Source organism: Megalops cyprinoides, chromosome 17 (genome assembly GCF_013368585.1).
Source record: "Megalops cyprinoides isolate fMegCyp1 chromosome 17, fMegCyp1.pri, whole genome shotgun sequence".
Lineage (NCBI taxonomy): Eukaryota > Metazoa > Chordata > Actinopteri > Elopiformes > Megalopidae > Megalops > Megalops cyprinoides.
The window spans coordinates 13,492,014-13,515,507 of record NC_050599.1 but is presented as its reverse complement, the minus strand read 5'-3'; the positions used below and the strand labels follow the sequence as shown (position 1 = coordinate 13,515,507).

Here is a 23,494-nt window from a genome sequence, read left to right as displayed (position 1 = left end):
CAACTGTGAACATACATAAATACACAACCATGGTCGAAAGTCAGATGACACAATAATCTCTTCAAAAATAAAAGATAACTGTGTTTACCTCTGGTTTTAGATTAGAGGTGCAAAAACCATTGACACAAAATTTTTACATCATATTGTATGAATGGAAGAATAGAGGACAGTAGATTCTATCAGAAACACCTCACAGTAAGGGGGAGATGGCAGGCGGAGAGGTCAGACATCATTATCGGGGGTGATGTCTGAACCGTGGACCAATACTGAAAAAGAGGTGGAGCCAAGCGTTCGAACACAGGCTTTCTATTGGAAGATCCTTTTTTCAGATTTCAATATTAGCATCATTAGCTGGTGCATCTTTAACTGCTGCTGAAATAGTGTAAAACCTGTTGGAAATGAATAAATACATAACATTAGTTTTCCATATGGCATGGTCATCAATACAAAAAAGCCAAATGAGCAGCTCAGTTTAAATTGTTTCAATTTATAGTCCCTAAACCCCTAGTGTGAAGCTGTGGAAAACAAAGAAAAGGACTATATTTGCACCTTAGACTTAAATTATAGTCTTGATTATAGCAATTAATCCTGCTACCCTGCTTATTGTTTTCTACACAATCACCAACGCAACGACAATAATACCTGTCACTACAGTATAATTATTGTTTGATTAATCTAAATACAATGTTGGATGCAGTCTACATGAAAAGTGAATAATAATCTGAATCATAGATTAAAACATTTTTTGGTGACTTGTACATTTTGTATTAGTGACAGCCCAGTTAATGATATTCTGAAGGCACGCTAAAATTTCTATACCTTTACATAAGTATGTCATTATAATATTACAGAAACACCACTATGTGATTAGATTTTTGTCTTTTACAGTTCACTAAAACTCAAGTGTGGCTTTATGCCCCATATATTGCAAGGGTAGCCTTGTAGCAAGAAATCCTATGAACTTGTAAAGGTATATTGTAGGTATAATAGCTGCTTCAGTTGTAAATACCTTAAATGTTGCTCTGTTACTATTAGGGAGAAACTGATTTGGGAGGGCTACATGTATTGCACTACCAGTAGAAAACTATGGTAACACGATGGTATGTCAGTGAGAGTGTTTTGCACTTCTGTACAATCTCTGCACAGAAACACATTGAAACCCAATGCAATACCTTGAGCTGTTGTAGTGCTTCCTTTTCCTGAAGCAGCAGGATTTTGCACAGGAATATTTGCAGTTGATGACCTGGTATATGATGGGATTGTACATGGCTGAGGACTTCGCTAACAAGGTGGGGACTACAGAGATTGGTATAGGGACTGAGTCAGGTTCCCCAAAGGCAGACCACACTGACACCACTGCATAAGGGATCCATGCTATCAAGAAGCCTGCACAGATCAACATCGCCACCTTCAGGAGAAAAGCAGAATTACATGTTTTGCTGTATTTCATGCAGTTAAAGCAAATTCAATCTTTGACACCTCAGATGATGTTGTATTGATATACTAAACTGTCAACAAGTTTCTTTTGCAAAGTTCATTTTCTAAATAACACTGATCGTTGAGAGCATCACCAACTGACAACTGAGATACAACTCATTTGTTATCCTTTTCAGATTTAATATGGGAACAAGACTTTATGCCTTCAAAATTAATTATAGTGGAGTACATTGAAAGTCATGGCTTACTGGTGAAGCCAACTCAACTAATTTTACATTTAATCACTTTATTTCCTGGAACAGAGGGTTTTGTTTGATTTCAGGTTACGTCTTACATTGTGATCACAAGCAATGATAATGCGTTGTTAACTTATTGATGCAGGAATCTATCACAGCATATATATATATATAAAAAGGTTGCATGATTTTAGCAACTCATTTAATTTTCATTAATTAAGTATAAGGCTATAAGGCTAGAGTTGAGGGTACGTGCAGAGCTCACGGAGAGCAAGGAAATTCAGTGATGAGCTTTGCCATTTTTGTTCACTTGAAAAGAGAAGAGACAGAGTTCTGCAAAGGCTGACTTTTAACAAACCCAACATCAGTACACCATTATCCCCACAAATTCATGACAATTCATGACATGCAATAGTTTCACTGCAGGCCATACAACTTCCTTTAAAATACAACTTCTTTTTTGGAAGTCTTCATAGCTCATACATGGAGATGTACTGAAAAACTAATTCAAATCTATAGGTATAAAAAAAGAATCAGATACCTTTGTTAATTTCATTTCCAGGTTGTGGCTGCTTTTATTTCTGGTGTCGAAGTGGGAAACCTCTTTGGCCGAGGACTTGACCTTGAATATGATCATGACGTAGGAGAACACGATGATGATGGTGGGGAAGATAAGGCAGAAGAAGAGCATGCACATGACAAAACTCTGTCCAGAAATAGATGCCTGTGCCAGCCACCAATCCAGAGTGCAGGAGGTACCAAAAGGTTCAGGGGCATAGTTTCCCCACCCCACCAACGGCATGGTGGCCCAGAAGGCTGCATATAGCCAGATGAACACCAAGGCCAGAAATGCATGATGCCTCTTGAACCATGTCCCTGCAAAAGGGGAAGGATACATAAACAAAAGCAAGAACAAGCTCGATTGCACCATCTAATGACAAAACAAAGGACCTGTCATCTCTGCAGAGGGAGCTGTTTAAGCAATCAATGAAACAGTAAGGAACACTTCCTTTTCCAGGACTGTTTTGCTATAACCAATTAACATGCAGTTCAATGAGCAACTCCTGTGATTTAAAACTCCCTGTTACAGTGTCAGCTTTTCTATTTTTGGAAATTGAGTTTTGTTAATGACTGATCCATTTATTAATTGCATTTAGAATTAATCATTCAGTCACTTCAAATTCACTTAATCACTGCCTCTACTCTTATTGCAAGCTGACAAGCTCAATTAATTTCATTTATCAGCATACAGCAACATCGCCATCAGCTGTCTACGACAGGGAGCACACCGCAGCAGCAGAAATTGGCTTTAACCCATCAGGATAGGAATGAGTAGGTTGGCCAAACCTTATCTCAACCCTCTCAGGCAACCTGCAATTCATAAGTTGTTTGCAAGTAGGTTGGATGACATTAATAGATTGACACCTATCCTCCAATTGATGATCACTTCTCTGTAATGCACTAATGGGACTCATGGTGCAACAAATTGCCTTGTCTGAATGCAAGCATACTGCAGTAGAAGACTTCGCTTGTCTTGTTTCAGTGCTCCAGCATGACTGCAGAAGTTGTCGAGGTAAGCTAATCTAATGTACAACTGGTGATTGCAAACAGGGTTGCATAAAGGGGGAAAAGCGTATATAAAGCAACACAGAAATATCATATCTGGCATTAAGCACAGAAATGTGGGGAGCTTACCATATCTTAGATGGCAGATCTTCAGATATCGGTCAAGGCTGACAATGGTCATTGTGATTAGACTGCCGCACCCAAAGAAAAAACCCGCCCATCCGTAAAAGCGACAGCCTTCCCACCCAAAGAGCCACCGATGGGAGAAGCTTGAGACCACGAAAAATGGCTTCCCTGTGACTGGAGAAACAAAACGGTGTCAAACATTTCAACTGCTTTCTGCAAAGCTACCTCACAGGTAAAGAGAATGTAATCACCTTTTTAAGAACACCGTAAAAACGACGAGTCACATCTGCAGGGTGGAAATGAAAAACTGCAGAAATATAAATAGAAATCAGTAATCATAATTATTCTAGTATATGGGAAGCTGTGAAGTGTATAAGCTGGGTGTAACTTGACAAACCTAATTTGTCCAAAACAAATTTTGGACCTAATACATCAGGGCTAAAAATTTGACCACATTGTATGAGAAGGTTATTTTTGTGTGAAATACTATGCCTATATTTATTTTTAAGGTGAAAATAAGATGTTACATAAATAACTTAGAAAATAACTTTATGAAATAAACAATTAACACATTTGGTCATTTATTGTATTCATGATAATCATCACTGACATTTGATTGGCAAAATGTTTAGGTATAAGCCAAATAAAAGCATATAGCTAGGAATAAAACTGAAGAAATTGTTCTAAACACAAGTATAAATCCACTTAATCATACTCATGGTGTGCACTCCCATGACCCCATTGAGGCCTGAAGCCATGTCAGAGAATCTTTGTTTCTTGACATTTATATGCATTTTTATTCAACAGAATATGCATTATTCTTCAACAGAAAATGTATTGATCTGGAACAAGATATAAATTTTTCTCTTTGGGTAAGGTGCCACCTTAACTGCTGCGGAAATACAGACGTATCAAAAACATTTGTGCTTTGAGTCCTTTCCGGATAGGTTCTGGCAATATCTGACATGATGATATCTTCTTCTCAGCACTGAGAATATTTGATATATAGAATATATATATATATATATATATATATATATATATATATATACAACAGAAAGCTTTTGTAGCAGTGAAGTGAAGGAATCAGTGGTGGTGACGTTCCTGTGACATTTACACTGATACGCAAGCAGCTCCTGGTTGCTTTGCCGTGCAGTACACGCATTTGGAGCACTGCAGAGAAATAGGAGGGAAGAAGAGAAGTAGGCCTGACCATGTCAGCGTGTGTACATATGACAAATGCCCTCAACTGACACCATTTAGGCCTTTTCACACAAAACAAACATCTTATTCTACTCTCTGTAACTGGGTCAGGGAACAAGGTCCATGGATCCGTCAGTCAGTAAAGAATTCCATGAACTAGACCTAATTTAACGGAATTAAAGGATATGTTTGGAAAAATGTCTGAGCGATACCCTCAAGGGGACTTGGGAGTCTCCAGAAGACCCAGATGACGCTTGTTAGCGGAGATGTTATGTGTAATTATATTCCATCTTATTGGTCTCACGCCCCTTTGCCAAAACAGTGATGAGAAATAAAGTTTTAATAAACTTCAAATGCATGGGCTGAATCCCACCCTGAGATAAATTTGGGGACAGGCCTCTGAATTTTTCTCTACATTTTCACACTCACTGAAAAAAAAACTGCAGCTTTATGATACACTATACTACACAAACGACAGAAGCCCAGCGGGTCTCATCTGCTTAGGAGCTATAAAGGCCTTAACTGCCTAATGGGTGATAGAATTGCGGCACCCCCTGGTGGTTAATTAGGTAGCTGCTGGTTCTGCAATTATAGGGTGATCTTCTCCTTGGAGAGCTAAAAGGCATTCCAGTGAAATAGGTGCAATAGGTTTCACTGAAGTGACAAATACAAAACTATAAATACCACAACTCTCTTAAACCACAACAAATTCATTTGCTCATTAGTCAATGTGTAGAATTAACAACACTATCAAAGTGAGAGTGTACAAGGCTGTGATAAGTAGTAAAGCACTTACTAATTGCATCATCTTCTCAAGAGAAGGCCTAGGAGCACCTACAGTATGGTCTTTCAGGCACTGCTCATTTTAAATTATCCACCAGATGGAGCCAGAGGGCAGATCAAAATCTGAACTAAAACGGCCCCATGAATAAGACCACATCATAGTAACGAGTATTTAAATTTAAATAATCTAATTTGATCATGTGCTATGATTTTACTGTAAATTCTGGAAGTAATTCAGTTATTGATTTCACTGATGGTTTTTGTAATGTATATTTTCTTGTCTGTAATTTTACAAAGCCACATTGTTGTGATCCAAGCACAAAGTGCACATAGAGTAGAAACAGTTAACAAAACATTTGGAAGACAGGCTAACCTGAGATGCCGAAGTCAAAGAGTGCTAAATTCACTGTCATGAGTTCAGGAGGCTTTAACTTTGTCTTCCGTCTGAAGGTCATGTAAAGGACATATCCATTCCCTGTGGCTGACATGACCCCTACAAGACACAGAATGAAGAATGACAAAACGACAAATTGTGAATATGACATGGCATAAATTTTGCCAGTGGCTTGGCTGTGTTACTTAGAACTAGAAGGCAAATATTTTAAGATGACAAGGTGGGTTTCAAGTTGTCAAAGCTTTTAATATTTGTAAAGTTTTTTTTAATACTTTTTCTGTATTAAAACATGGCCCAAAGACAACACACAGCAACAATCTCATATGCCCTCACCGCACACACACACACACACACACACACACACACACACACGCGCGCGCACACACACACACACACATAAACACATACAAACACTACCTCTGGCAATCACATTTTCCCTCCCACAACTGTGCACATCACCACAACTGAACATCAACCAAGTTATCAAGCTATGTTCCTAACATTCTCTCTAATCCTGCCTCACTCCCCCCCCATCTAGGTTTGCCTGCTACACTTTGTTCCAGCTGTCAACCGTAATATATAACGATGTCAAGAGAAACGATCAGTTGCTGCCATACAGACGGCTTTTCCCACAGTTTGATAACAGTAAGCTTTATGCTGCTTGTTAGAGGTGTGACTGTATTCCACAGACCAAGACCCCTGGAGGAACCATTTACAATCGGTTTAGAACAGGATGCATTTTCCGTCCTGCTCCCCAGGGGACCCCAGAGGCACTGACACATTACTGCTCCCTCTGATGCGAGAAGAACAGGATTCTGAGATACCATATACTAAGTTTATCTTGGATGCTGAGGACCTTTTCTACACTGCACACTATGGATAATTAAGTGCACTGTTCTTGGGCAGCTGTTCAAATGTAAACCACTTTGTTGTCAGATGTAATGGCTTTCCTGTGCCCTGTCTGAGTGTCTAGATGTAATATATCGGTACCAGAGCTTATCTAGTTTTTCTGGCTTGCTGTTGTATTTGTAATTATGAAGCCCCTGTTCTCACACAGAGTGAGGCCAAAGAATAATATGGCTTGAAGTCTCTTTGGGGATGCTAAAGTTTCCACTATTTTCCTCCACAAACTGAGAGGCTGCCAAGCTATGTATTGACACTGCAGTGTATACATGTTCCATACATGGACTTTTTTTTTTCCATTTTACAAAAACTTGGCATAGAGATGATATCATCATCATCATCATCATATTTAGTATATTCATATTTACACTACATAGGCTGAGACCCACATCTATTCTCTTTTATGCATTCCAAATTTCTTTATGGACTCCACAGTCTGGTTGTTATTTTAACATCTATAAGGAATGATAGACCAGGCTTCTTCTTGAAAGATACTCATTTAGTTCCACTGATGTTGGTAGCAGAGGAAACTCTAAATCAAGCAATATAAAAATATGTGGACCAAATTTTTGAATATTGGCAGTACATTAAAAGATGCTAGCACACCAAGATGTAGAATGCTTACATGATTTCGATTTATTTGACCAGGTAGGGTCAATGAAGAACCAGTTCTCTTGGAGGCATGGGACTAATCAATCACTTAACCTGGGGAATTATTAGATGAGCTGATTAGGAAGGGAAGACTGCCCACTACAAGCCCACCAGCAAAGCCCAATTTTGCTTAATTTCAGCCACCAGACAGGAGAGAGCTGCAGGGTGGTATGACTGCTGGCTACTTGAACAGGGACTTTCTGTCAGGCAGCACAGGCTAGGACTCATTCGCAGACCCAAAAACGCGAGGGTAGAGATAATAGTAATGACGCACGGCAGAATCAAAAACCAGTACACAGGCAGGGTCAAAACCAGAGAGGCAGTCCGAGGGCAAATCCAGAAACGGGAAAGTCAGAACGGGCAGGGTCGGAAAACGGGAGGGCACGATCAGGCGAACTAAGCAAAGCGGCAGGCAAAAAACGGAATCAAAAACAGGCAGGTCGAATCTCGAAAAACAGCGAACAAAGATAACGCGGGGACGAAACAGGTAGAAAACTACTGCTACGAACTAGCAAAGACTGCACAGCAAGCAGGGCATATAAAGGGACAGACCGACGAGGGGATGAGATGCAGGTGCGCAGGTAATCAGGCGGAGACAGGGCGGAGAGAAGGGGCAGGGCAGAAACACAAGGGAAAAAAAAAAAAAAGGAGGAAAAAACCAAAAGCGCCGGGCTAGGAGGCGGGAGCACTGACACTTTCATAGAGATAGGGATTACAGTAGGGATTCTATTTAAATAGGGACTTTTGCATCAGACTGTTTTCAAACTTGGTCCATTTTGCTGGTCCGAACTTGAGTGCGATTATTCCCCCCTCCCCCTGCCCCCGCTGGTCTCCTTTCACATTACATTTTTTGATTGCGAACCCTGGTCCGTTTACGTCATCAACACGAAAGGAACGGGCAGCCTTTATTTACCAATGTCGCTAAGCAATGGCGCAAAAGGGACAGCTGCAAACTTGTAATCCAACATTTACTCTTTTTTCATTTTCCAGTACAACCACAACTCGCTGATTACAACCACAACTCGCTGATTACAACCACAACTACAACCTCTCAAATCGGTCCCCACAATTTCAAATCTGTGCGCCTTGACTTTTGCAACACTTCCAGCAGTCAGCGCGTTGCAAAACCAATTTGCACTTGTAGCTCCAGAATGAGTAAATGTTCAACTACAAGTTGAAGCAGCTGTCATTGTGTTTATGTAAACATCAATCTACACACCTGTGAATTTCAACATACAAGTTCACATTTTTCTACAAGTGAAAATTTAAACATACGAGTTCAGATTTTTGTTCTGCAAGTTCTCACGCTGTATTGTACAAGTTCTCAAAATCAAGTCTACAAGTCCTCGTGTTTTGCAGCATATTTGCCTTCATATCTATGCAGCCCAGGAACGGGGATTAAAACCGTAAAACGGTAGCAAAGTGTTGCCTGCTGAAAACAACCCAAGAACAAACAAAATCAAAAACTGGGAGTTAATCTGGCAGTGCTAAGGCTACTCTACATAGAATTACACTGAAACACTAGAGTTAATGTGTATTACCATACCAACAAGCATATCAAGTACTACATTTACATTCACACAATAATGCAATTATTGCCATTACTGCAATTAAGACAATAGTTTGGTGAAGTCATTTACATACTACTAGTCTGCACTCCTACAATGATGCAAATATGGTTGGAGTACTCCAAATGTCTTACTGCAATTATGTTTACTGCAACAAAGAGCTTAATCACATTTAAATAATCACAGTAATGTTTTTATGTAACTTCTGCCTAACTTGGAGTATTGTCTTAATCAGATTCAAACATTATTCTTAGTGTGCATGTAACGTCATCATTGATGTGCCTGTACCGAGCTTTGACTTCAGGAAATAATTAAATTCTGGGTTAACCATTTCCTTTCTTTCAACATTGGCAGCTACTGCTGTCCTTTGGATCTGACTACTTCATTATGTATTTTGGTAACAGAGACTCAAAATCTAATGATGTCAAAAACACCAGCTGTATGTCAGCAGTCATCCTTTTAAGCCTGAGTTTCAGGTCAGCTGTATCCCTGATACAGCTAATACAGGACAGCAAACCTAAATGGCATCATAGGTTTCCATGAAAGAAGACACTCTCTACTGAAGGAAAAGGGGAAGTAGCCAACGTCTGCCATGTTATTGTTGCAATTCATTTTGACACTTTGATGTATTTACAATTCAAAATAAACTTGTTTAGGGACTGTTAAGGAGCTAATAGCAGTAGCACCTCATTCTTCTGTGATGTGGAAACTCAAATTAAATCTTCATCTTCTGTCTGCTCTGATCAGGTACTTGTTATGCCTCCACATTTCAAAGGACCTCTTTTCAGAAAAAGAATAAACTGAAGTCCCAGTGGTGTCTTTACTGCTGTCTCACCAGACTCGCAAATAAGACATGAACCAAGACACAAACAGCAATAAGAAAGAGAAAGAGCCCCATGATACCAGGTGGGTGTTCCTGAGGTGCGACAAAAATCAGCCCATAATCTCAACGAAATCTTTCCAGCTTCCCACACCTGACCACCCCCGGGCTCTGTAAGCAGACCCGCATAATATATACCACAGTAATATTGCTGCAAATAATGCCTGAGAGAAACCCCACTGTAAAAGGCAATAAGGTGATGGCGTGGCCATGGTGATGGTACCGTGACATGAATAATCACAGGATTATGCACATTTCCTCTCAATGTTAAAACACAAGCCATTTTTTTAAACAGCGATCAAAGACCTGTCACAGCCACTGATTCAGTTTGGACTAAACATAATTAAATTATATTGCCATTTCTTATCTTTCCCTACAGGTAAAACAACTAAGAATGCAATGACAGCCCTTCAAGAAGATAGTATTTGATGTAAAATACTCAAAGTCGTAATAATTTACAATATTTTTTTTCCTTTTCTTTCCTTTCAAATCATCCTTGTCAAGGCAGATGTATAATAATGTTTATTTATTTGAAAATAACAACTACATTATGTTTCATCAAATGTTTGTGAATGCAAAGGTTAAACAGGAGATGAGTCAGAAAAAATCATTATTATTAAAATACCCCTGTAAGTGCATATTTCTCCACAATGTGTACGAGGGGTGATATTCTTGTGCTACACATCTATTGAAAGACAATTTGTAGTATTATATTTGACTGTGTCAGCTGAATAACCCCAATTCATGCACAAAGCTCTGTATCTGCTATGAGACAAACATGAATGATCTCTTTTATTCCTGTTTAATCATATGATGCACATTAAGAAAGGCATACAAATTGCTCACTGTTACACTCTTCGAATTTTTTTAATGCTGGCAGGATGTCCCCTCAGGAAAATAATCCAAAGCCAAAGTCAAAATCTATATACTGTACATTGTTTAATGAAATTAACAGAAAAATAACTTCTTTACAATATTTAAGTGTAGCTTACAAATATTATTGGCATGACCATAAGTAAGTTGTCCAGAAAAAAAAAGGTACATATACTCCCTATTTTTAAACATCCTACCTCATATATTCACCCTTGTTTTATTTATTTACTATTTATCACTTATAATTATAATATCATTTATTATATTATAATTTACACACCATGACCCATATTCTGGGGAAACCAGCATTGCCTTTACTACGTACGTTTAATGTGGTCAACCAATCATATGTGAATAAGGATAAAGGCAATGCCCCACCTAAGCACTATGATGGCTGTTGAAGTTTTACAGCTAATGACGTACTTAAAGTTCTCATTTTAGAAGCCAGCAAGTGCATTTCAAAACCAAATGTAGCTTTCCATCATACTTGGATTACCTTTGGACCCACATGGGTGTTCCTTTGACTAAGGGAAAGGAGAGGTTTCATGGTATAACAGTCCAATATTTCTGTCACGTAAATTCAGCCTATACTTTTCAGATAAGCTTTCAGATCACGATCATAAAAATGTCATCACAGCCAAAGACACCTGTTATCCTGCAGCTAACAGTGCTGCAAAATTGACTCCTCCAGCATCACACAGCTGTAGATTACTTAATTAACTTCAGTTAGGCACATGAGAGGTAAGCAAGCCCTGTCAAAGTTTTATACATGTTCTGCAAATGTGAAAGTACACACATTGACGCACGTTGACACAAATTATCTCAGAAGTGCTAGGTGGTGATGCATTTTCAAACGTAATGGGCTATGTCCTGTATGTAGGTCATGCCACTTTATTTGATGCACTTCATGTGCACTCTTTGTCAGTCACTCTGAATAAAAGCATCTGCTAAATGACAATATAACAAAATGTTTAAAGTTAAAAAGTTTAAAGCGGTTAAAAAGGTAATCATGAACTTACTGATTTGGTAAGTCAGTTTAAATCAAGAAATTACTCAGCTCTTGGTATATTCAGCAAGGGTACAGCATATGAAAAGCACAGCAAAGAATGACACTTATAAAGCCCCTATGAATTAATGTTTTTCAAACCTCACTATTACATTTGCGACCAAGTTGTATATTTTATACAATACTTAGCCACCCCATTCCTTACGCATTCTTTCCTGCCGCGACCTTTATCTCACTAATTACCATGAAACACAGAGTACTACAAAAGTATAGGATGCTCATATCAAGTTTCACTGCAGTTGACTAGTATAACCCTTAATAGCAAGTAATGTGTGCAGAATTAGTGCTGGACTTCCTTCTATGCAAAATCTTCTCATCTAAGAACATTCTGATGTCTTCTTTTTCTTTCATGCTGTCAGCTGGGTGCTGCTACATTTTTTTTTTGAACACTTAATCAAAGGACATCACTTGACTTTCTAGTGCCATAATCAGCAATGACATAATACCCAATGATGTGTCTATGCATGATGATTGTGTGTGGGTGGATGTTTTATTATAATACTGTATGTTCCCATAGGAGATTACATTCCCAGATGTTTTAACACATTGCGATACGATGCTTCTGTACATGCCACCAAATCAATAAGGAACTTAAACATTCTCAGCTTCAGATTCACTAATCATCGTTCATTTACATTTATCATTCTCTATATTATCTCTGTTTTGATATCAAAATGAAGAGCAACAAAAACGTCATGACTAGAAACATTCAGCCTCTAGTACAACAAAGGTTCAAAAAAAAAGTAGGCTACTAAAGAGAACTGAAAAGGTTATTCACTGTTGAAACACACCCATAAACACACCAGTGTATGAGCACTGAGGCAATGCATCATAGCCTAATTGCATTCCTGTGGGAAAGAATCACTTGGGAAAGAGTGATTGGCAGGGATTTATTGGAATAACAGACAATCAAGGAGCTGGCCCACACAGAGGCACTGGATAAAGAAGCGTTGGAGAGAGAAAATGAGAGATTTCGCCAGCAATACCATTAAACAACATGAAATTTGTCCCACTGAACTGAACATATGCCAGTGTTGAGCTTTGAATGCATTTTTTTTCCCTGGCAAAACAAACCACTCCAGAACATCTTGTGACCCATTATTTGGCCAATAAATATTTTAAGGTTTTAATCTATTTTTTTTTATGTTATGCTTTATAAAGACATGCCAAAGAGAAGAGGATTATTGACGTATCCTGAAGATGCACTTGAGACATCTGAGGTACATGATGCACATAAAAAAATCATTCAACAGATCAACAGATATTTTAACTGATGCTAACTTCATGTCTGAAAGAATAAAGCATTTAACACTTGAAGGTGAAATGTTACGTTATAGAGTCAACTGGTTGGAATCATGACAACAGCCACTGAAATATTCGGTACCTTCATTCCATCCCTAAATCACTTCTGAGCCACAATCATCGGCTTTGAAGCAGACTGCGTCGGAAGCGTCAGAAAATAACAACCAGTATATATATATATATATACTGGTTGTTATATATATATATATATCTGCACTGTCAACTATCTCTAACAATGCAGAGATGCAAAATGAAACCTCAAATGCTCCAATTCACTATGACCTTTTACATGACACTCTGTTTGCAAGTCTCATGAAAGAGTAAAAAATGGTACCTTTGATTTTCAGTGTGTTTTCAAAGTACCACTTTGTATCTGCTGTAGCTGTGCAACACCTATGTAATCACTTGCCTTGCTCACAACACATTGCTTCATGGGACAGAAAAATACAGAATAAATATGAGTATATGAGTACATCTGACGTCAGCACACTGCACAACATCCCCCTGTATGTTACTTACCTATGATACAGATGTAGAAGGCAGCTATAATGTCTGCCTCTTTTGACAGTTTGGAGGCAAAAGGATCACCTCTGAGGAGATAATGAGGAACATAACCAGTGTGTGGTGTTGTTTCATTTTCAGTCAGGGCCATGATTAGGTGTGCAGAGATATCTGCAAGACAAAAACAAAATTAATTCTATAATCTATACTTTGAAAACAATTTTTTTGGTTCAACAGATATGAATAATTCATATTACAGATTCAAAACCCAGGTGGGGCAGTGCTGCTGTCCAACTGTATGGATGAATAACACATGAACATATAAGCAATGTAAGTCTCTCTGGATAATAGCATCTGCTAAGAAAATGTGCCAAGTAAATAGGTTGATATTAAGGTTTAATAGCTGACTAGGGTTATTATGAACTTTAGTTCATACCCACACAGTAATTGAATGTGTTTTGTGTAAACATAAATTTGTTTTGGCATTACAGGCATTTTGCATTAAAGGGTAAATTCAGTGGGACATAACAGCTGCTTACTGCATACAACTGAAATGGTTTACACCCATAGAAAGTTGTGAGTTAAGAATTCCATGAAATAACATCAAGCCAATATATTACATTCTCGTCATTTAGCAAGAACTCTACCAACCATATTTATACAGGCATCAGTGCCAAACACAACTGAATACTTGGTGTAAGTGCAATGCAATATACGCTGGTGTAGGACTGCACCATTCCAAAATACAGCTAAAAGATAGAAAAGTTGCAAGAAAACAAATCATTTGCTGGCCAAAATACTCTGGTCATGACGGATAAATAAACATTGATTAAATGGTCGCTACAGATCATACAGCTCCAGGCTTTCTTCATACAAATCATACAATCATACAAATGTGTCTCATGGGTCTACAAACCTGGCATTGTTAATGAAATGTCTCACTTGTGAGAGATAATAAAGCTGAATACAGAAACTGTGGGAGTTGTACTAATTCAATAAATATATGTCTATCATCACAAACACTTATACCACAATAGATTCTCTGGGCAACATAATCCACCCAACCCCAGCAGAATGGATCCAATTATGTTCTGCTGCAGTGGGCCCCCCAGTCATTGCTGACTAATAACATTTCTAAGCTTGCAATGTCTTGGGCTGTTTTTATTTGGTTGAGTTGCACTTATACAGAAAGTCTTATAAAGGGCCAGGAGCTCCACTCACAGCATCCTCCAGGGAGAAGATTCTGGAAAAGAAAGTTCCAGCCTGCTTGAACGGCTATTAATGCTACAACAGGCCATCTCTTTCAGTGTAATTACAGTGAAAACTTGATGATAACGGCTGCCCTTCTGACCGCAAGGTACATGAAAATACAAATCAAAATCATGTTCAGCTCTTCAAGTGACCACTATGCTTTATCATCAGGGGGATATTATTCCTGGTTGAGCAGTTCACATATTCACATTCGCATCTACTTTAGTGGTGAGTGGTGGAATGTCAGTAACAAGAGAGGACACTCAATCAAACACTCTTAGCCTACAGAAAAATTCAGACATTAGTCACAGAATGTGCCCTTGAGGTTTTGGTTCTCCCTTGGCACACACTGTTGCAGCTGAAGAGACAATAATATTCCTCATATTTTAAAATATGGTCTTAAAAGAAGCAAAACAGACCCAATGTATTGACAGCAGACAAGCTATTCCTTTTGTGGCTTATCGAAAAATGCTTGCTGTGCTCATTCCAATTGATATACTTTTCCCTGGTGTTTTTCCCCTTGAAAGAAATCAATTAATCTCATTCCCCAATTAGCGTAAATTGTGCAATATATTGTGTCATATGTTAGGCAATCAGTGCAGAGTACTGCTTAATAGACTGGATTGTAACCAGAAATCAGAAGATTTAAATACCAGCTGGACGAGCAGTGCTTGCAACCCAAAAGGTTGCCAGTTTAATTTCTAGATGCTTGAAGCTCTGGATACAGCATGCACGAAGCATAAATAAATGAAAAAATAAATACATGTAAATAAATACAGCTAAAAATGGCAGCATTCTCCTGGCCATAAAAGTCTCTCCTTTAACTTCTCAGACATTCCTTCAACTTGGTGTAGTTCTGTAAATGGTTTCTTTGACTAAAAAGTGTTCTCTTTGAGTAGTGGTGTGTAGGTCATGAACAAACAAATCCTTAAGGTCTACTGTATGTACTCTATGTTCACTATTCTTAAACATTTATTCCACTAAGTCAACAGTCAGGCAGCCACATATGCTTCAGGTGGCCTCTACATCAGCCTACAGAAAACCACAAAAACTAAAGTAATGAGAGTGTGGAAGGAAACATGTCAGTACAGCCGGCCACCATTCAGGCAGCATAATACAGTTATCACTCTGTGCCCACAGAGTAAATGAATGCAACACTCCCAACCACTAAACAAATCTTCTGTCAACCTTCAGGAAGCAGTGCTGATTGGTTAAGGTCCACTGCATTTAGATCGTCTAGTTCTTTGAGTACATGTTATACAAAAAAATGTATACATAAGTCAGCTTTATTATGATCAGACTACTAACTTACAAATCTAGTAAGTTTTACAGATTTGGATGAGTTGTTAAACCTGTACATTAAAATTTAACGTTAGAGACAAACTTCAGACATATACACCACACTGCCAGAGATTTATTCCATAATATTGCTTTGGGTTTACGGGAAGGTCCTGGATATTTTCATAACTGCTAATTTCCTTTCAACGGCTGGAGAGATGGAAAGATATGAATCCAAGTTTCACTGACAGAATACCACAGGAGGTACAGAAACTAAGATGACATGCAGATAAACATTAATATACACTCACTGAGCACTTTATTAGGAACACTATACTAATACTGGGTAGGGCCTCCCTTTGCTCTCAAAACAGCCTCAATTCTTCGTGGCATGGATTCCACAAGATGTTGGAAACATTCCTTTGAGATTCTAGTCCATGCTGACATGATTTCATCATGCAATTTCTGCAGATTTGTCAGTTGCACATTCATGCTGCGAATCTCCCATTCTACCACATCCCAAAGGTGTTCTATTGGATTCAGAACCAGAGACTGGGAAGGCCACTGAAGATCATTGAACTCATTGTCATGTTCATGAAACCAGTCTGAGATGACTTTTGCTTTGTGACATGGTGCATTATCATGCTGGAAGTAGCCATTAGAAGATGGGAAAATTGTGGCCATGAAGGGATGCACATGGTCAGCAAGGATACTCAAATAGACTGTGGCATTCAAGCGATGATTGATTGGTATTAACAGGCCCAAAGTGTGCCAAGAAAACATTCCCCACACCATTACACCACTCTCACCAGCCTGGACTGTTGACACAGGGCAGGTTGGGTCCATGGATTCATGCCGTTGGCGCCAAATTCTGACCCTCCCATCTGTGTGCCTCAGCAGAAATCGAGATTCATCAGACCAGGCTACGTTTTTCCAGTCTTCAACTGTCCAGTTTTGGTGAGCCTGTGCTCACTGCAGCCTCAGCTTTCTGTTCTTGGCTGACAGAAGTGGAACCCGACATGGTCTTCTGCTGTTGTAGCCCATCTGCCTCAAGGTTCAACGTGTTGTGCATTCTGAGATGCTTTTCTGCTCACCGCAATGGTACAGAGCGGTTATCTGAATTAGTGTAGCTTTTCTGTCAGCTCGAACCAGTCTGGCCATTCTTCATTGACCTCTCTCATCAACAAGGCGTTTCTGTCCACAGAACTGCCGCTCACTGGATGTTTTCTGTTTTTGGCACCATTCTGAGTAAACTCTAAAGACTGTTGTGCATGAAAATCCCAGGAGATCAGCAGTTACAGAAATACTCAAACCAGCCTACAAACCAGCCTACTACATTGTTGGCACTAACAATCATGCCACGGTCGAAATCACTGAGATCACATTTTTTCCCCATTCTGATGCTTGATGTGAAGATTAACTGAAGCTCCTGACCCATATCTGCAAGATTTTATGCATTGCACTGCTGCCACACGATTGGCTGATTAGATAATTGCATGAATAAGTAGGTGTACAGGTGTTCCTAATAAAGTGCTCAGTGAGTGTATTCTAGTGTGGACTTTCACAAAGAGCTGCATCTGACCTTTTGCCTAACAAAGAGATCCCCCAAACTGGCATCAAAAATGTTTCATCTCATCAGCAATTTCACATTCAACTTGATTCAAGAGTCCCTCTTGTGTTAAATGCATTTAATGAATTTGGGAACTTTTATCCCACAGGCTACACATGTGACTTTTGTAATCAAACACAAAATAATTCATCCCTAGGCAGACCAAAATCACACATTTGTTTTCTCTAAGCATTAGATTCAAATTCTGCAGCCACACATAAATCATAGCAGATGCTATGAACAGTCCCCAGGGTTGATACTCTTACTCCATCTGATGATGATAGTCCTGAAGAATTTACATAATGTTATAATGAATACAATAAATGCCTAAATGCCTTTTGGTGAACACTGAAATTATGGAACAAAGTATCTTAGCTGTAAGTTAGCACTTTTTTTGTCATGGAAATTAAGGTAAATTACAGTTGTTTTCAACATTTAATATACACATATATGTAGAAGTGTCTGTGACTGTTAGACAAACAAGACTGCCAATCAATAATTTACATATTCACAATGTACAGTGTTTGTCTGTTTATTTCATGCTGTGTCAATGTGCTCTTCACCTGTATTAACACAATGTGAAAATGCTCATTTGTGAAAAAAATCTACTTGTCATGCCCTAGTGAAGCATTATTGATGATAATTTCACTCGTTGTTATTTGTTAGTGGCAAACATGGTACAAAATGGGATGTAAACATGAAAAAAATGAAGGATGAACCATGGACATGCGGGTTCACATCAATTCAGAGTTTCAGCAAACACATTTTACCATCATAACTAGACTGTCCTTTGTAAAGGCATTCAACAGCTGTGGCCTTGAGACTCAAATGGCACTCTTTTACCATGACCTGTGAAGCAACGGAAGAACAGTATGTATATAATTGTATTAGATACATAAAGAGTGGAAAGAGAGAGAGAGAGAAAGCTGACCAAACTTTAAATATGCTGTAGTGTTCCACTTTACGCTCAAGCATAGTTTAAGTTCATTTAAGTCTACAAATAAAAACAAAGTAAATGATATCAAAATACTGCTGCTTCAGTCAACTGAATTCCTGCTAAAGTAAGATTAAGGATTGAGACACTATTCTGAAAGGGTAGAAAGCAGAACGCACAGATGAGCTCGCAAAAGAGTCAGCGCGTACTCTAGAGGACTAGAAATCCAAAGGATTTATACCTACCTATGATAGTAACTTGATTTTTAGAGACCTGCATTACTGGGTAGTTTTCTTTTCTTGATCTTCCCTGGTTCTTTCAAATCCTGGGAAATGCTTAGTCAGTTTGTGTCATTGTGCAGTGGAAATTATCATTCTGTTCCATTTTCAATAAAAAATTACTCTGATAAGTACACTGTCATTACCACAACAGAAAACCCTATATCAATATAAATAGAAATTCATTAAATTCTTAATGTCTGTTTTATACTCGTATTAATGTCAGACTTTCTTTCCCTGTGCAGCTACGACATTAAAAGTGCATTTTTTTAATAGTTATGATCCACACATGCGGTATACTCAGTTCAAGTTCGCAACAGCTTTATGCAAGTGAGAACAGTACTTAGGTTAGTAATAATATTTAGCTTTAAAAATATATGTTATTTGTAAATCAAGAGGCATCAGGAATAAGATTATACTGCTCACAAATGTATTACATTACATTTTTGCTTAGCAGACACTCATATCCACAGTGATTTAAATACTGTATCTTAAAATCCTAAAATTTTACATGTCATCAATTTGTACAGGTGGATAGTTATAGATGCAATTCAGATTAAGTGCTTTGACCAAGGTTACAACATCAGTTAGCCATCAGGGAATCGAACCAGCAGCCTCTATGTTATGAGCCAAAAGTCAGTACACTTGTTTCACTTTCTGTGCTTTACTTACCATTGTTAATTGCCAAATATTCAATTGCTTAATATGAATTAGCTTAAATATATAGAACACATCCCTTAAAATGAATGTAAAATATATGACTGTTTATTATAAATTGATATGACCTGAACCGGGGTTGCATACATATTATCCATACATACAAGGATGTTCACAGAAATAACTTGGTTAAGTCCCTAGCTCAAGGGCACTACAGCAGTCTCTCATCCAGGATTTGATCTACAGCCTTCCGCGTTCAAGCCATATTCTGAGGAAATAATAAAACATTGTGATAGTAAGGTGCTCCTGACACTAGAGTACGCAAACAGGAGGCATGCTGTGAAAAGTAGGGGGGGGGGGCGGGGGGGGGGGGCTATACTAAAAAAGTTAGCGCCACTGGTGTTAATATTGATACCAAGTCTCGTTACGAAAAACAAAACGTTGATAATAACAATAATTCTTCACGAAGCAAAATGGAAACTAGCATACAAGACTATGCAATAATAGTTGCATTATCTTAATATAATAAATGTCCCCTCCATTAATGGTTCATATATTTCTGGATATGTTCAAAATACATTTTGTTGACACAATAAAACGATACATTTTCCAAATCCTTGTATTTGTGCTGATATCACCTGGGTGACAGTTATGTGCGTTGTATGCCTTTGAGTCAGCATCACTCTTTGGTGTACAGTAACTCAGTATACATGTATTTCAGAGCACTGATAGACCACAATTTCAACGATAATATTTTCTAATGTACCTGTTTACTTAGATCGTCGTTTTATGTAACAATGATTGTGCATATTAAAGCTATTTACAGTACACCACTAAAAGAAAGAAAACACAGAACCAAGAAGCGGTTTCTTAATTAATACAAGTAAAAGGTTGATAGCGTTATAGTACCCTGTAACCTTCTTGATTTTGTGGACTTGTCTCCTGTACTGATTTGGGTATATGCACAGGATAAACGGCGTCATGATTAAAAAAAAAATCAAGTCACTGGTGGCATATAAATGACATTTACATATCCAATGCAATGCTGTCCTTTTAAATGCCATTCGTCACCCAAACACAATGTATCAATTAGGCTACCGTAAATGAAATAATAACAATACCAACTGTCCACACGGTAAAACCAACCTGTAGCTTTCTCATAATTTCTCTACAAATAAGTGGTCAAGGGGATAGCGGGGCACAGATATAGATTAAACACATCTGGAATCCTGTATCACACTTAAATAACAGAACCGAAAGGGTTACGTAAATCCGTAAAATTAGTTTATCAGGACATATTCGAAACGTTTTGAAACAATCGCCTAAATCGTATGCTGGAAAAAAAAACGGGAAACGCGTACCTTTCTAAACGTCTTGGAACATCCCGTAAGCTTCGATGAGTTTTCCTCCGTGTGTTTACTTCCAAAGGCACCCCCTCCCCTAATTCCAAGCTGTCGAATCGCTGCGTTGATTTACAAGGAGTTTATGCGTTTCTGCGTTAAAGCCCTGCACTTGGGTACGAGTTCTCATATTCACTCTCCACAACAGCTTACCCGCAGCACCCTAGTGGGGACTATCGGTACCTTCACGCACGCTGTCGTCGCTGCCCTTTGGTAGTCGAAGGATCAGCGTGCGAGTGGAGAGTTTTCAGAGACGGGATTTTCACCTCGTAATAGTGACACGTGCTTGCTATATAACCAAACACTTCTCCCTCTCTCCCCCCGACCTCTCTCTCTCTCTCATCAATCCATTTGCACTAACAGGAGACAAGCTTATGGGGGCAGTTCACATACATCTTTACAAGCGCGCCCACTTGAATGCCTGTCTATACGTAAAACCTTAAAGAGTGGGTGACATAATTCACTCACAAATTATGACAGTATTGCCTGTACAACCAAAATTATCCATAATTCTGACTGATATTAACCTCAGTGTCATCACCATCTTGACAACACAGGCTTTTCATAGCTATGAAACTACAAGATATTTACGAAGGAAAATACAGGTAAAAGCCGTTGTTTTATTGTTTAAAAAATAACATATTAACATATTGCTTAAATTATTAGAGAATTACTGTACAAAATCTCATGATGCTGTAGGCTATCCAGAAAAACCCATGATTTCCAACTAGAATTTGCAGTAATATTAAAATCATCATCATTATCCATCATTATTAATTACTCCATAAACATCAAATATTATTTTCTTTTCCTGCCACAGATTGCCATAATGTCTGAATCCTGACACTGCACAACCCCTGGCCAATGGACAAGGCGGTCTTGGGGCGTGCCTCTGGTGTCAACTCCACCTGCCAGTAGCTGCTGCATAGGTCAAGGGAGCTGAACCAGCAGCACTCGTCGATGTAGTCAAGAGCGTCGTCGACACGGGGCAGTGGGTAGGAGTCTTTGCGGGTGACTTCATTGAGGAGGCGGTAGTCAATGCAGAAATGCAGTGTACAGTCCTCGTCCCTGGCTGCGAAGATGTTGGAAAACATCTTGTGTGTTGGCTAACCACAACTGGTGATCAAAGATGTGGCTGGCAATGGTCACCCAGAGATATCTTTTTCCTTGCATCTTGGTGCGTTCGCCGGTGACTATGGTTATACGAAGCTTGGTGGATCTCCAACCCTTGGGCCATCCGTACCGGGCAGGGTTCCAGGGCGGACCAGAGAAATGGTGAACCCTATGTCCTCCAGGGCTCTGCATGGGGTGCCATTAAGGTTACAGTCCAGGTACAGTTTGTGTGTCCGGCCCAGCCGGCCGAGCCGCAGTTGTGACTTGGTGAGGGAAGGAGAGTTGTTTGTGGATGGCAGTTCCCCTGTTGTGCTCCCCTCTTATAGGTTAATGGCGGCTGGGGTGCTGGGCTTCGTGGAGTCGGAGCCAGGCAGTGGCGTGCAATGTGGCCCGGCTCTCCGCGTTGATAACACCCCTCCGCAGATTGCCCGGCTGTTCTTCTGGTTCCCCGCTGTGGTCGTTGTGGAGGTCAGGGGGTGATCTGGCGGGTCACTTCTTCCTTGTCGCTCACCTCGTCGTCTGCCATGACGCACTCGGTGCCTCATGCTGGGGGCGATCTCCCATGTGCAGCACATGTTCGACCCGCTCCACTTCAATTAGGGCTGCCGTCAAAGTCCTTGGTGCATGCAGGTGGATGTGTTCTTGGAGTTGTTCTGGATGGAGCCCCCAGATGAAGGCTTGGAGAGCAAGCTCCTCCTGCGTATATAATGTGCAAATTTCAACCGATGTCACACGCATAACCTAACTCTCAAGTACCTTATGTACCTTCCCTGCTTAGCAATGATATTAAAATGGACCTTTATCGAATGTACCTTCAATGCACATCGATCGGTTTTTGAGTGATTGTAATTGTCAAATCACAGGTTACTGACATTTAAAAGCAGTGGTCCAAAATATTTTGTACTTCAGTGCTTAAGTACTTTCTTGCTCGGTAAACTTTTGCCTCGGCATAGCATTTAAGTTAAATTTAAATTTAAGTTATCTCTTAGGAGAACTGACATGCTAATTTTGCATAGGCTATTTAGTAACTAACAGGAGTAATACAGATGGAATAGTAGAATTTTTCCAGAAAACTGCAGAACATGCTGAGGATAATAATACTAAGTGATTATACAGTATATATAGCTGATGAAGATATGTAAACTAATCAATATTACCTTAAGCTTTTACCCATTGAGTCCTGTTTCAAACAACAATGACTTTGGGATGTTTTACACATTTATCATCTATAAAGTACCATTTATTAAAAAAAAAAACATAACTTTATTTTGAAAAGTCAAAGGTCAAGGTAAAATTACAGTACTCAGAAAAATAATAATAGTTGCAGTGTTAATGTTGATGTACACAGATAATCACCAGCAGATATTCAGGGACCAGACCGCAGGGCTGAATTCAGGATCATTTACCAATTGCATGAACATATGAAAACAGAACCCATCAGGCACGGAACACCTCCAGTGTGGTGGCTGAAGGGGCACCAGGCTT

At 39.1% G+C, this 23,494-nt stretch overlaps 1 protein-coding gene across 1 annotated transcript; it reads right to left on the bottom strand.

The window, feature by feature from the left end:
- Positions 1–208: 208 nt before the first annotated feature.
- opn5 (opsin 5) lies at positions 209–20,936 on the bottom strand. The gene is made up of 7 exons (XM_036550655.1): positions 20,858–20,936; positions 13,508–13,660; positions 5,725–5,844; positions 3,369–3,539; positions 2,215–2,549; positions 1,173–1,408; positions 209–389 (listed from the first exon to the last, which is right to left on the bottom strand). Exons 2-7 carry the CDS (start codon positions 13,638–13,640, stop codon positions 326–328), a joined length of 1,059 nt encoding a protein of 352 aa, XP_036406548.1. The 5' UTR covers positions 13,641–13,660; positions 20,858–20,936; the 3' UTR covers positions 209–325.
- Positions 20,937–23,494: the final 2,558 nt, after the last annotated feature.